The sequence below is a fragment of the Rhizoctonia solani genome, chromosome 12 (genome assembly GCF_016906535.1).
Source record: "Rhizoctonia solani chromosome 12, complete sequence".
In the NCBI taxonomy this organism is placed as follows: Eukaryota; Fungi; Basidiomycota; class Agaricomycetes; order Cantharellales; family Ceratobasidiaceae; genus Rhizoctonia; species Rhizoctonia solani.
In genome coordinates this window covers 1,510,053-1,524,963 of record NC_057381.1, presented here as the reverse complement: position 1 = coordinate 1,524,963, position 14,911 = coordinate 1,510,053, and the positions used below count along the sequence as shown (strand labels likewise).

The 14,911-nt window shown below is 46.5% G+C and overlaps 5 protein-coding genes across 5 annotated transcripts; 2 read left to right on the top strand and 3 right to left on the bottom strand.

Annotated features, from left to right (window-relative positions):
- Positions 1–26: 26 nt before the first annotated feature.
- On the bottom strand, positions 27–3,177 carry RhiXN_11729 (Fungal specific transcription factor domain; the record flags this gene model as incomplete). The annotated part of the gene is made up of 13 exons (XM_043331544.1): positions 27–87; positions 139–277; positions 340–620; positions 678–1,113; positions 1,212–1,329; positions 1,391–1,550; positions 1,609–1,647; positions 1,719–1,748; positions 1,815–1,963; positions 2,021–2,812; positions 2,862–2,916; positions 2,981–3,093; positions 3,148–3,177. 13 exons carry the CDS (start codon positions 3,175–3,177, stop codon positions 27–29), a joined length of 2,403 nt encoding a protein of 800 aa, XP_043185054.1.
- Positions 3,178–5,849: 2,672 nt separating this feature from the next.
- Positions 5,850–6,422, bottom strand: RhiXN_11728 (double-stranded RNA-binding motif protein; the record flags this gene model as incomplete). Its single annotated transcript, XM_043331543.1, has 2 exons — positions 5,850–5,953; positions 6,017–6,422. 2 exons carry the CDS (start codon positions 6,420–6,422, stop codon positions 5,850–5,852), a joined length of 510 nt encoding a protein of 169 aa, XP_043185053.1.
- A 255-nt stretch (positions 6,423–6,677) lies between these two features.
- RhiXN_11727 (dsrm domain protein) lies at positions 6,678–7,211 on the bottom strand (the record flags this gene model as incomplete). The annotated part of the gene is made up of 2 exons (XM_043331542.1): positions 6,678–6,953; positions 7,011–7,211. 2 exons carry the CDS (start codon positions 7,209–7,211, stop codon positions 6,678–6,680), a joined length of 477 nt encoding a protein of 158 aa, XP_043185052.1.
- Positions 7,212–8,040: 829 nt separating this feature from the next.
- RhiXN_11726 (uncharacterized protein) lies at positions 8,041–9,366 on the top strand (the record flags this gene model as incomplete). The annotated part of the gene is made up of 3 exons (XM_043331541.1): positions 8,041–8,075; positions 8,123–8,284; positions 8,931–9,366. 3 exons carry the CDS (start codon positions 8,041–8,043, stop codon positions 9,364–9,366), a joined length of 633 nt encoding a protein of 210 aa, XP_043185051.1.
- A 3,294-nt stretch (positions 9,367–12,660) lies between these two features.
- Positions 12,661–14,874, top strand: RhiXN_11725 (carbohydrate esterase family 10 protein; the record flags this gene model as incomplete). Its single annotated transcript, XM_043331540.1, has 13 exons — positions 12,661–12,885; positions 12,941–12,970; positions 13,026–13,073; positions 13,255–13,306; positions 13,364–13,482; positions 13,540–13,658; positions 13,711–13,858; positions 13,914–14,055; positions 14,114–14,361; positions 14,418–14,470; positions 14,524–14,670; positions 14,729–14,778; positions 14,843–14,874. The coding sequence occupies 13 exons, from the start codon at positions 12,661–12,663 to the stop codon at positions 14,872–14,874; spliced, it is 1,413 nt and encodes a 470-aa protein (XP_043185050.1).
- Positions 14,875–14,911: the final 37 nt, after the last annotated feature.

The window sequence follows — 14,911 nt, the reverse complement described above, 5'->3', positions numbered from 1 at the left end:
GGCATTCTCCTTCAATTCATCTCATATTATGGGCCCGGCTCGCTATCCCAAAGTCTCAAAACACTCCCCATGGTATCGTTCCAATCGCTACATTCGGCAATGTTCATAACTAGCCTGACAAAGTTTAGGACAACTTACTGTTCCGATCCCGGAAGTAGCGAGAATAAATCATAATTTGCGCTATCAGGAACCATTACATCACCAAAGTTAATTGCCGCTTCTTCAGGCAGAAACTGAGCAGCATAAGCAGCGCTCTGAGGTCCATCGTAAGTCCTGGCTAAATCAAAAACACAAGTGAATTCGAGGTGGACAAGACAGAAGAAGGTAGATATCACATACCGGATTGCATTTGGGCGGTTAGAAGGTTTGGCTCACCCATTTCATTGACAAATGCATTAGGGAAAACGGGAGCCGGGTTCAGCCCGTCAGCAAGCATAGGTGTTCTCGTAACTTGATGTGCATATAACCCTGTAGGTTGTAATCTCTCGACCGCAAAAGGTGCGGTCGCATATGATTTGTGGGTACACCACTCTTCCGGGGGTTGCGTTGGCTCTGAAACGGTCGTCAATGGAGGGGAGATATGAGAACTCCATACTTCTCGAAATTCTTTCACAACATCCCTAAGCCCAAGGTGGTCTAATTAGTTAGACTTGATTATCACACAACGACGGACACACCTAAGCTTTCCAGCGATTTTCCAACAGCGCTCCATGCGCTCGAGGACTTCTAGACACGTTTCGATGTCTCGTTCATTTCGAGTTGCATTATGCTCTGGATTATGTAAAACGGTACCTCCGGCTTCAAGTTGCTCCGGACTCGAGTTCGCGATCGAATCAATAATCAAAATCATTGCGCTTGAGAAGACCCCAGGGATAGCGCTTTCAAGTGGAAGTACATCGGGAACTTTGTAGTAGGCGTCCACCGACTCTGCGCATTGACGGGCGGCCTGGTAGCAATTGTGGAATGAGGCGGTGGCAATTTCTGGGACTTTACTGTTGATGAACGACCGGTTGATGTATATGGTAGTGTAACAATAACAGGTCCATAACGTAAGCACCAGGTGTAGGTGCGATATTGAATGTTCGGCGAAGCGCTCTGGATCAGGAAGGCGAACTGCCAAAAGCAGATGCCGGAGTGATATTAGCGTCAAGAAGTTATAACCAATGATCATTAGCGTTTATATTCGATGTGTTTTGTAGAGAAATTCGTACGATTTATTGGAACAGAAGCGACCCATTTATTGAGCTGCTGGTTTAGGTTGCGAGCTACCCATTCTTCTCCTTGAGGTGTATCAAGACCGATCCGCACTTTGGTGCTCCCAGGCAAAGTCTGTATCAAATTTAGTGGATTAATACTCGACCGATTCAAAACTCGATCGTTTTGTATTCACCGCAATCTGGATAGCCTGGCCTGTGATGGTGCAAAGCCTAGAAGAGTAGTTCAAGACAACAAGTTGCAGGGAGCTGCCCTGAGACACTGGTGGTGGCGATGCATTGAGCTCTGGGGACCAATAAAGATCGTCGACTTCCAGAACATCATCAACATCGATTCTGATAATGAGATTTAACGTTTCAAAGGACATGGACAAGGTATATGTCTATGACTGACTCAAGGTTCTGGAATACGCTGGGCCGCCCTACAGTGGCGCTGTATAACAACAACCCCGAATTAGTGTAACTAGACCGACCACTGCCTAGTAATGTATATCCCAACTATACCTTGTAATTTGATCCATTATAAGAAAACACCTGTTCAAAATCATTTAGCTCAGCGTTAACGGAAGACGTATCCATATAAAATAACCAGGATTTTACCTGAAAGACCTTTTTAATAGCTCGTCGGCTAGAGTGACTGATTTCTTTCTTCTATGCGCCCCCAGAGCATCAAATATCCTCGACACCTTGGCAGCAAAAAGCCAAGCCATATCATACGTTGAGGAGCCGAGGAAAAAATATAACGAGAGCTATAACCGAGGTATTAGCATAGGAGCTCAAGGTTTGTATTCGGAGATTATACCTACCACCACGAACTGAGCATTAGCCAGAGAAGGCATATACATGAAATTGATTCCATTCCTATATGCAGCCCGAAACCACCGAAATCCAGCACTTAATTCTGAGGGCGATTGTTCATCCAAAACTCTAGGATCCCCGCACCAACGAGCGCCTATAGCACAAACTATGAGCAGCAGGCGTGCGAAACCATCATCTTGTGCGTGAAGATTGTTGCGAAGTTGGGATTCAAAGAGTGGCTGGTGAAGAACGGGAATCACCGGGTGTACACGTTCAAAATACCGCGCAACCAGAATGGAAGTCAAATCAGCCGGTGGAAACTCCGCTTGAAGACTAGGAGTGGCAATCTCGTCACTAGCATATGCATAGCTTTCTACCCCTTGTGGGCATGAAAGCTCGTATCTGAGATGCTCCTTCTTCCCTATAGCTTGATCCAAGCATAATTCAGCTTGTAGGACTAGAGCCTCTATGCTAGATGGGCCATAGTATTGGGGCTCGGGGCCAATAGGGCTTTGTTTCCACAAAGCATTCTCCTCGTAGTCTTCACAAGCAGTAGCTGGGGCGAGCGTTACATTGGTGAGTCGAATAGCCTGCAACATTCGAGAAGCAACCGGGGTACTAATATGGCCAAGGCTGTGTTGAGTCAACAGGGTTGTACTCTCCCGGCTCCGGCTGACACTTGTTTGTGATGTGGTGGCATCATTGGGGGCGTTTAAACAACGGGTATCCTCAGCTTCATGACGGATCTCCAACAAGTTGTCGATTTCTCGTTTGAGATTAATGCCTGGTAACACCTTCAACTATCCATAAGCAAGTACAACAAAATTCCGAGATGTCCAAATAACCAACTTGTTTTAGGCGTTCTTCAATCTCCTTCGCTCGACCTTCAAGGTAGAAGACATAGCTAGGTAGTAGTTAAGTGTTTAGCATTGTCACAAAAATATGAGTATTGAATTCATGGTACTAACTGTTCATCCGGAGCTGGGGTTGGCTTTTTGGTTCGTGTCCATATACATTCGGCTACCTGCTTACTACACAATGCACAATCTTCATCAGTAGCTGGATCGAACACGCAGCGTACCTATATTATATGCTTCAAGTAAGTTATGTGCGCTTGGCCAATGAAAGTGCTAACTTTTAAACGCCAACATCTATCACAAGCCATTGTGGGTATTAGGATATAAGGAGCCAACAAGTTCTCTGGTTGAAGCTTATGAGCTTAGGTTGGACTACGAGCCAGCTTTTGACACGGGAGTGATATCCAATCGACCCAGACATTTATTCAATAGTAGATCATACTTTCCCAGCAAACCTCGAAGATTTAGAGTCATGATTTCGATCTTCGAAGTGCATATAATTTGCAAAGTGCGCAGTCAGGAGAAACTAAAACCATGCGCTCATTACTATGATACCGGAACAGTCATATGCCCGAATGTGGGGAGTGATCGGAATCACACCATATCCACGACCTCTGAAGCAGAGCTAGGTATACTAACTCGAGGCGAACAAATACTTGATATTCGGACAACGTTTAAAATCCTCAAAGCAAAACCAATAACGGGAAGTCATTTGAGTTAATGGATCCTATCTTCCCTCTCGTTCATCACTATGTGCATCATAGCATTTGAAGATTACTGGGGTCAATTGCCTAAGTTTAGAGCGCGTGGCTACCCGATTGGCCAAGTACCCCAGTGACATCCTATGGGTATTTGATCAACAAACCCATCGTCCCCGCAGAACAGGTCGAATCTAATTCAGATCAGAGTAAGATACCTCTGTCTAATCACTTCTGAGGCGAGATTAGTTGTCGTTCATAATAAATTTACGCTATAAATCAGGTTGCTCGATATTGGAGATTGAAATTGACATTCGGCACATTACTTTCTTACTTGTAGAGGTTATATGGGGCATGATATTGGTTTAGGCTGTATGCATTAGGTTTTGCTCCGAAGTTTATAATAAACCTTTCTGCTTGGCAGATTACGAGACTCGGCTTGAGACCCTATAGATCTTAATGAGATGACGCTTTGGAATCAATGACAGGGCATCCGCAGTCGACATGTGGTAATACTTGCTCTCTTTTCTCTCATGATTGTGAGCATGTGCACGCTATCGATATATTACCACACCGTGGAAATATGCAAGGTACATCCTGCAATCGATTACGCATACACAGAGCAATCGAAATTTATCGGAGCTGAGTGCCGAATGCTGCGGGGTTCCTTATCCCCATGGACTCAGTCACCCTATATACATATCATGGAACCTGCTCAAATAAAAATTATTCAACAGGCCGAACAGCCCACGGAGAGCCGACGTATAAGCCTACAGTTCCCGGTTGTTTTGAATGCCCCATACCTGTAGCATGGATGTCACCTAGTAAGTTAGATATTTGGTGGTAATCAAGAATCACTGTGTTGATATAAGCTGTTGACAAGACAATTTAAATTTGCTAGTACGGCTAAATATATGCTAGCCCATTAAGAGTTGTAAAAAATGGTTCCAGTCCATGGTTCCTCCAGGCAGTGCACAGAAGAGGAGCTAGTTCAACCCTCCCTACCCTAAACATTACTTGAAGCTGACCATACTTTAAGCTTGCCGATCCTGGGTCTGTACTCTGGTTTTTGAATTACAGGAATTTCCATAATCCCCTAAGTCTATTTGCGGAACAGAAGTCTGATACAGCTTGTCTGAATGATCCCATCATTGATTGAGAGTCATTGCGTCCTCGGTTCCAATCAGTCTCAGGTCCAATTTATCGACCTATCAATTTTTCTATCCTAGCTCGATGGAATATACTACTCCATAATCCAGACCCACGGGCTCCCATCCTGAATTCGAATAGGAGCCAGCCCTGTGTACATGGCCCTGAATTATGTTCCAGAGATCATCTATGAGTCATATTTTTAGCTCTAAAATTACAGAGCCAAGAGTCTCGGTAGTGCGGGGATAGATGTGCGTGATATCAACGGTCACACAGTCAGGGAAGCTTCGTGGAACAAGAAGCACCAGTCCTTACCTATCGTAGGTTTATACGTAATTTAAATAGTTTGAATAGGTCTGGAACAATGGAAGATATGTCTAATGGAATGGGTCTACGAGGCTATGGTACTGTAGACCATAAACAAGTCTGACCTTAAACGATTCATTGTACCAGGTTCCTTTCTGATGAATAAAGGACAAAGTATCGTGATCTACTTGGCAGGTTCAAGGTCTACATTAAGACTGTTATTACAGGTACTTGAATGATTTTCAGTCGAGCACTTCAATACTCCACAATCTGATATAGTACACTTTGGTGGCGTTTCAAACTTCAGCCACCTGCCAACAGCCTTCAAACATCCTCGTGAGGTAGGCCTGTTGATCCGTACAGCATTGGGAGGCTACCATTGACGTTGCTCATCAGCGCTGGCCCGCAGAGTGGCTTCGTATGCATTGAAATAGTGTAGGCGAAATGATTAGGACATCATGAAACGTGATTCGAGCTCAGAGCTACTACCGTTCACCGTGGTTTTTAGCCAAAGCCAATTGTCGGGTGGTTATTCACGATTACCCACGATTGACCAGCACAGCATATAACAGTACCAGCGTGCCGACACCCTGCGTATTTGAATATTCACAAATTTTGAGACATCACAAAGTACAGCCAATCAAATTCGCAAAATTCCATAATCCGGGCCATAACATAATGATTAAGGTGTGAACATATCCAGTAATCCTCAAACTGGTCTCTTCAAAGGTGCGCATCAAGCCAAAGCAACCAGAGATGGTCTAATTCTCACTGAAGTAAAAAGAAAGAAAGAAAAAAAGGGGGGGAAGAGCGGATGCAGGTGATATTTAGCCTTGTATCCATCCGAGGGCCTGTAAAGCAGCTTTAGACGCGAGTTCCTTTGCGGCTTGCTTAGTCGGCGCGGTTCCCTGACCTCGAAGTTCACCATCGACTAGATGTATCCGATAATCTTATCAGTGAATCGGAACCAAAACCAACATCGATCTTCACTTACGGAATAACCACATGGTCCACTCTGGCATGTGCTGCTGGCCAACCTTTGCCTGTTGCCATGAGACACTCCTACGGTTTTTCATCGCCATCTCGTTGATAAGCGAGAAACCCTGTGTTTGCTGAGGAGCGGCTACAGGCGCCGGCGCGGGCCCTGGTGCGGGTGGTGCGAATCCTGAATTCGGACCTATTCCCATAGCGGGATAGCCACCAGGTGGCATAGCACCCAGGGGTGGCTGTGTGGGATACACGGTTTGCGATGCATCCCTGGGGAGGTTGACGTTGTACTGAGGCTGTGGGTGGGCCAATGCAGCAGGGCTTGAGGTGTGAACGGGACCGCCGGGACCTGGAGAATAAGGAGAAAAGCGCGCGTGCAGCGAGTGAGGGGGTTGCATATGCGGTGGAATCATAGTTGCGTTGGGTGTATGGTAATATGGTTGAAAAGGCTGCTGGTAGTGCGCTCCATATGACAGCGGTGGCGGAGACCTACCGCTGGAGACAGATTCATTGCTTCGATCTTCGAAAAAGTGGGTTGTTGAAGACGCTCTTGTTGAAGATGCATAGCTTAGTGCAGGTCTGGCTTTATGGGTGTGTCCATACGCTGCAAGCCAGCAATATCGACATTCTCTGTATCAAAATAAGCATGCTGTCTCGAAAATTGAATTTTAAAATTCTCTTGCCTCGTGGCTATTGCTGTCTGCTGCCTCTCTTGCATTGTCGTCAAGGACCATGACGCAAAGATCGTTAATGGAATCGTGTATCTGATTGCTTCCTTCTTCTTTTAGGGAACACGCAAACGTGGCACCCACATAGGCACAAAAGATTTGGGCTACATCAATTGGGTTATTAGCCACATCGTCTACCTTTAGGCGCTGTAGTAGCAAGCTCTCCCGAGCCACCCGTGCGAGATTGCGCTCAGAAATATCCTCGTCCACGTTGACCTGACGTCAAGGCGCTCAGTAGGTAGCACCGAAAAAAAAAAAGTAAAATAATCTCACCTCAAAGTCTGGATCAATTGGGGGCTTGAATTTTCTGGAGCGCACGCAGCATTTGAGTAGATCTCGGCCCGTCATTGCAAGAACCTTAAGGTCTTTGGAGGAGCCGATCGTCAGCATGAGATCTCTCAATGGCTGGGCCGGGGGCGGCGGTGACATCAACGATTTGAGCGCTTTCTCAGAGAAGTTGATTGACATTGGCATCGTGTAGTAGTGAACTAAGAAGTGGCTAGAAGGGGAGCGTGGCTACGGGAGAGTGCAGATAGGAAGTTTATATACCGCTTCGGGTTGAAAAGAACCGGAAGAAATCCTGAAATCAGGCGGTTTGTGGCGTGAAGGGTGTGATGAGGTGGCTAGGACCCGGATTTTATGTGGCCAATCGTCAAAATCAACCTGTCACGTGTGACCATTGGTAATTGATTGGGGCCAAGGGCGACCGCTCCGCGCGATGTATGTAAATGCCCCGAAAATGCTCTATTTTTCGATCTGTTCGAGTTGATGCGACGCTGGCGCCCGTAGCCACGTAATGTACGGGCGCTCTTGGGGCGTTTGACTTGTGATTGCAATTATTTGCAACTTGTGCCACATCCAGTGTTTGGGTGCCACTTTCCCCCACACTTCCCAGCCTCATGACTCGCCTGTAACGACCAGTAAAATAGACCGAAAATATATTATATCAATTACCTCTGTTGCTATCTACTGGGACAAGTGGCGCTATATACAAGGCTTGTTTTGTGGCATTACTCGCGCTACTACTTGGTATCACGGGCTGTTCAAACTCCACGCCATTATGGACAATCCGCTCACCACGGCCGAGCTCTCCCGCTTACGCAAAGCTATCCAACAACGCGATCGTCTTATTCTCAGGGCTTAGTGACATCAGCGGTTGACTCAAAGATCTCCAGCGCATTATCGAATCTAAAGCTCTATCTACCAACCCAGACACAACTGGCTGCTGTTCTCAAAGACTGGGAAGTTTCGGATTTTACTAAAAGATCACAAATAACTATCTGGCTACAACAAAATATACTCAATGATGATTCGTCTCGAGCAAGCACGCCGCCACCAGTACGTGAGCCAGCCTTATTGATATCGAACTGAACTGGAGAACATAGACCGCTACTACTCCTAGGCGAACCCGCCGCGCCCAACATTCGTTCATCCTCCTCCACCCCCACCTCTGCCTTCACGTTCTGGTCTTTAGTCTTACGGCCAGATTTAAACCGACCTTCGCCATCCGTTACCCCCACTCCACTTGCCAAGTCACGTCGCCCCAGGTTCCATCCGGTCCTAATAATACACCGCGCGAAATACATACACAGCGAGCCTAAACACCTACTCCACCTCCAAGGATAGGGCCTCTGCCTCCCAGGAATCCCTTACTAGGAGGCACACTTTTGCAGGGCGTCCTCAGGATTCACGCCAATCTAGTAACTTGGTTCAGAACCCATTAAATGAACATTGCACTGGTTCATCAAGTGGCAGTAAATTTACCCGGTCCCTTTTCTGTGAGTATCGATTAGATTGCCCCATCCCCGGATTATAGACGTAACGAATCATAGAAGGGTCACAACTCGAGTCAACTTGGTGGAAGTTCCTTAAATACCAGTAACGTGGCCGAACTGATCAGCCTCCAGAGGGAGTCAGCGGCTCCACAAAGCCATAGTCATACTCCAGATCCGAACCGGCCAGGTCATCTGGGACACGACCGAGTCAACCTTATGTGTCTCCGACCTTTGGTCAACCCACCCATATTCCTCAGTCCTCTGGTTTCGGCCAGGATATAGTCAGCAGCAGAATGTATTTGGCAAGGAATACAAGGAGGAACATCTCTGGCCGCGGATCCCCGCATAACCAACAGTTATGACTACGCTGGCGAATATACAAGCACAACAAGCACAGCAAACCTCCGTCCTCCTACAGCGATTTCCCAAACGCAACAGTCGTCCACGTCTATACTATTGCTCAGATCTTTGCTGCTGCCCAACATCAGCAAGCGCAACAGCAAGCCAATTTGTTTCAACAATTACAGGCTCAACAGGCCACTTCCTCGAATAGCACCACGCAGTTACTCGCGAATATACAACAGCAACAACAAGCGCAGAGCAATCAAATGATGTCGATGCTTCAACAATACCAGCAAAGCGCGACTAACTTCAATCCATATCAGAACGCGCAGCAGAACCAACAAATGCTTGATTTGCTTTCGCAAACTCAATCGGGAGGGGCCCCACCGGTTGACTGGGCCAGCCTCGCGAACGCATCTGGTATGGATCCTAATATGCTGATGAGTATGATGATGGGAGGCATGGACCCGACCAATATCGCCATTCAAGGTGCTAGTTTTATGTTTGGCTGAGTCATCATTCTCTGGTGTCATATCATATGATTGCTCGTTTTGGGGTTATAATGGGTAGAAATATGCGTCTACTTCTGTGAAACACTACAAACAGGATTATTCAAAGGAAGCGGACCATGCGATAATCCATCCATATATTTGAGGATCCAAGCCATTACATGCGTATACTTCACAGACGAATTCCTGTCCTGGTCTCGTCGATTATAGCAAACATGCCGGGACCAATAAAGCAGAACAAAAACGCGTTTGTTGCACAACAATGACCATGTGGCAGGCGGTCGTAGTACTACTGAATCTAATTAATTAATATTGACACGCTTGAAAAATACTGCTACTGACCAGCTATGCCTACCTACTACCTCATTCAATAATATCGTTGCTACTCTTTCGCAACCACAATATAATATAATGGTAGTTGGATCGCGTCGGCCTTGTAGAATTGCTTGGTTTCATAGGACCTGAAAGTTTGAGCGCAGTGTTCAAACAGGTCATCGATAAACAGAGGATCATTGTCAGGGCCTGATAATATGACCATACATGCGTGCAGTATGTTATATCGCTGTTCGTGCGGCTCACCTACAATGACGGCAATCTGTCGCGCGTGAATGGTTTTCCGAATACACCCCTATTTCGTCTGCTTTTGAAGAGGCCGCAGACCTCAAGGTACAGATAAATATTCTATACCCAACTGGACAAATAAAAACCGAACTTCCCCTGACCTGCGAATCTACACGGCTTCTGAATTAATACATTGTTGTCGGCTCTCACAAGCCTTGAACTTAGCCGGCGCGCGTGTTGTACACACTCTCACATTCAACAGAATTCGCCCAGGGTCCGAAATGAACTCTTTTGAGTCAAGCTCTGGTCCAAATACCCCGGACTCGACAACAATGAGGATCCCATCCTTGCTGGGCGGGGCGGGTGTGTTTGTGTCAGGATCAAGAACATAGCACATGTAGTCTTTAAGCGGATGGCCTATGGGAATCACTGATTCATCCACATCATCCTTCCCCTCCCATATGGTTATCGGGATCTAAACCCGACTTAGGAGCTCACTTGGAAAACAATGATACACATGCTGACGGTCGCTGCTGTTGGACCGTACGTATTAACAAAACGAGGACATTGGCCTATGGTTCTTCACCAAGATTTGAGGACACTGCTTGAGATAAGCTCCCCACCAGAAGTGATGAGGCGTAGCAAAGGCGGAAGGACAGGTTTGCGTTGGACAATATATTTGCGAATCGACGTTAAACATGTACAGCAGCATACATGATCACCTCGGCCGCACTGGTATGTTTAAGGAGCTCCAGATAGAGGTAGGATATGAAATTAAAGCGGGTGTCGAACACAAACTGAAGGTCTTCAAGTTGGATTACTATTTGGCCACCAACGAATGGCTAACGAATACATGGGTGAGCTTTCATGGTGACAGATATCGAATACATTCTGACCATCGAAAGTGCAGGAAGCCGCATGACCCCATCTATTGTGCTTGTTAACATTATCTTCGTTTCCACTCGTGCATTATGTTCAGACGGCTGAATGAGAGTTGATGATTCCTTTAGAAAGTCCTATATATTCGCTGCGTTCAACCCTTTCTGACAATATCAGGCCAAGCATAGTCATATCTAAAGTAACAACTAAGAGTAGCACATCCAGAGCGATGCAGAGACTTTTAACGGGTATTTTTAAATACACTAATATAGTATAGATAGGAATACAGCGTGGTCGGTGGCCATCCTATATAACTTCCCCAAGTAGGAAAGAGGCTCTGGGGCCCGAACAAGTGCAAACCTACTATGTCGTATATGCAGTTCGAGCTCTATCTTCGACCGTACAACGGCATAAGCAAAGGTTCAAGCTACCCGGTCAGCGACCAAAACGCATCAGAAGATCAGCGGTCATAGTGCACCGTAAAAATGTCAAACAACACATATAGTGCTCACCATTGCTTAAATTTCACGCAAACTTCAATAAAAACCCTGCGATTAGTGTTCTCATGATTTATTTACTTCTCAAGCGGCCATTTTCCTAGAGACAGACCTTGAATGCCTCCCATCTTGGAGACACGGAGTGCTCATGTGGTGATCACTTGACCTACGCTTCAGTCGCTATTATGTATGCTATGCGGGTTCTGTAGGCGGTGCAAGTGGGGGAGCGCGTGGCTACCCTCAGGCGACCTAGGGGCGTTGGACCGGCCACCCAACACTGCGACCGTCCGGATCGAAGGTTTGGAGTGGCAAAGAACCGCACAGCGTGGGTAGGTGAAAGGAATGGGTATATGATAAGATATGATAACAAACAAGTAATTGAATAACGTTAAATATGCGACGAAAATGTCAGGGATGGAGAGTGGGCTCCGAAAGCCGCTAGGAGAGGCTGGATCCTCGCGCTCAGTACGCCACTCCGAGGCCGTAGTAGGGAAGAACGATGAGCTGACTCACGTGGCTGCGACCTCCGCCATCGGTCAAGTAACACATGTGATGCCTCCGCACGCTGGGCTCGCATGTCCACAATTTAATACGTGAACAGCTCAAAACTATGTAGCCTGATCAACTGTCGGAAAGACTGTGTCTTTTTCACAGTCCGACCGTGAGCCTCTTTCTGGCCATGGAATACTTTGTTTTACCTGTACTAAGCCGCTTGCCTGGTTTTTGTGGATTTATTCTAGGAGCTCTCTTTGTCGCGGTTGCTTTTGTAGAGTGGTCCCGTTAATGCGCACATTGTACAGTAGCTCCGATTACTCAGTGTCATGCATTTGAAGATGTGCTAAGAATATGAAACACGTGACTTACATGCGTGCCATCAACTTCCACAGAAGACATGTTCGTATGCATATTCTCGGACGTTTTAAGCAAGCTATACTCGGACTGTGCTCGGCCGACCAATTGTCTGTTCTCTTGAGTGGCTGGTTAATTTATAATTCGTGGTAAGGTTTTCACGCCCGCGGCACGCCAGTTCCACTGTGCGAAGCCAGCCTTACGTGATTGACGCACTATTGCGGGTGTAAACTTCTGGCTCGCTATACTTGAACAGATCAGGTAAGCACTTCTATCCACCTCTGATTATGACGTTGAGCTCAAAACGATGCTGCTCTCTCGGCATAAAACACGATTACAGGCGGAATGGTACCTTCGTAGTCCGTCTGCGCGTTACGCTCTCTAGTATGCCAAGCTCAGGTTCAGCAGGGTCCGTCGCCTCAACATATGTGTTTTCTTTAACTCTAATGATGCGAAATTTGTGTATAAAAGCCTACAAAGAATCGAAAGTTCACTTGAACATTGACCCAAGATGAAGTTCTTGGGTGCTGTATTGTCACTCTGGCTCTCTACAGTAGTCAACGGCGACAAGGTCATTGTGGCCAGCGCTTCCGGTGTATCCTACCTTGGTGTTCGAAACTCAACCGGTAATCAAGACGTATTCTTTCGCATTCCTTACGCTAAGCCATCTGTTGGGGCATTGCGGTTCAAGCCTGCCCAGACTTGGGCTCCAGAAAGCAATAACTCCATTGCCGATGTAACCGTTGAAGGCCCCACCTGTATTCAGGGCGCTCCAATTACATACTCACCAGTTTCTGAGGATTGTCTCCACCTCAATCTATGTAAGTTGGAATGTGTTGGCCAGGTTTACCCCGACTAATCGACTACCGAATTCAGGAAGGCCAAGTAATGTTACCACGAAGCTACCAGTTACGGTATGGATATGTAAGTTTGCATCTGTGCATATCCCTCACGCTTAAAACTCAACACCCTTAAGATGGAGGCGGATTTCTGAACGGAAAAATAATAGGATATCCAGGCGAGGGTTTGGTGAGAACTGCATTCCAATTGGTAGGGATGCCATCCACCATCTATTTTAGTCCAATACTCAAAGATGCACATATAGGAAAAACCTGTTATATATGTAGCCATGAACTACCGCCTTGGTATCTATGGGTGTAAGTCTTACAGCAATTGTATGAATTTATTAAACACTAAGTTGTTTTCTGTACAAGTCCCGCCGGGTACACAATCCGAAGTAGCTGGTGCACTCAATCTTGGTCTGAAGGACCAGCGCTTGGCCCTTGAGTGGGTAAAGGAGAACATCGCTTCATTTGAAAGGGACCCGGAGAGAGTAGGTGCTTTAAATCAGACAACGGCTTTTCCGCCTAAGCATATTTATATTCCGCAGGTAATGATATTCGGAGAATCGGCTGGAGATATGAGTGTGGCATATCAGATGATGTATAAGGACGGAAACCATGGTGGCATATTCCGCACTGCTCTCATGGAAAGCGGTGCTCCTTCAACGTAAGCCTCGCTAATTTATCGTAGTTTACTCGTTTATAAAGCTACAAAATAGACACGCTGCGCTGCGCGCCTCATACCCGGCTCGACAAGCTTCTTACGACTTCATAGCTAATGCTACAGGATGTGCCTCCGATAATTTCGAATGTTTACGACATGCGAATACAGATACACCGAGGGAGGCGAACTATAATTCATTTAAGGTAAGGCCCAGTTAGCTCATGCATGTTTCCGACCAATTATTTAAGATACCCTCAGTTACCACCTGGGCTCAAGTCGCCTGACCCATATCCATCCGCTGTTGGACCTACTCTCTCATCTGGAGACTCTTTTTTAACTCGCCCTCCCAAAGAAACAATCCGACGAGGAAATTTTACTCGAATTCCTTTTGTATGCGGCAGTAAGTACCAATGCACCATCATCGAATTACCTCAACTTCACTTTGCATTGTGCTCTAGCAAGCTTAGACGAGGGTACCATGTTTACAACCAACCCCGCAACAACTGAAGACGTAGTGTTTTTCCTCGCGATTCAATTGCCCGCTCACACGTTTGGCGTGATCAACGAGACGACCGCGAAGCGATTGCTCGAATATTACCCCGAAGATCCTAGTGCTGGTTCACCTTATAATACCGGGAATGATACGTTTGGTAGAGCCACTCAGTATAAAAGAGCTGCAAGTGTTCTTGGCGACTTGCTATTTGAGGTAAGTTGCCTATAGTGGATGCGACTTTGGAATGTAACCATTTTGCCGTATCCTAGGCCCCTCGGCGGGACTTCGTGCAAGTTGCGAACAAGTTGGGTGTCCCCGCATGGTACGCAATTAACACATCCACTGTCAGGAAACAGATACTAAAAAGTACAGCAGGTCATATCAGTGGGCCCTAACAGGTCTTCGATTGCCTGAATTCGGGGCCAGCCACGGCTTTGAGCTTGGGTTGATCTTCTTTAAAGAATACCCAGAGAGGGCAACTCAATCCTTCATTGGCCTAAGCGCGGCTATGATCGATTATTGGTATGATTCAGCCATGGCCATGAGCTAGCATCGACGCCTGAACATTTTGTTACGTTAGGGTCACCCTCGCCTATAAACTTGATCCAGGAGCACCTACTGATCCCAATTGTGAGTTGCTTTCTTTAGAAATTTAAGACGAACTAAATCCCGTGTGGGTGTTGCTTGGCCAAAGTATGGGTCTTCTGGTCAGTCCCTGAAGTTTGATAGAGGGAACATAACAGTTATTCGAGACGACTTCCGT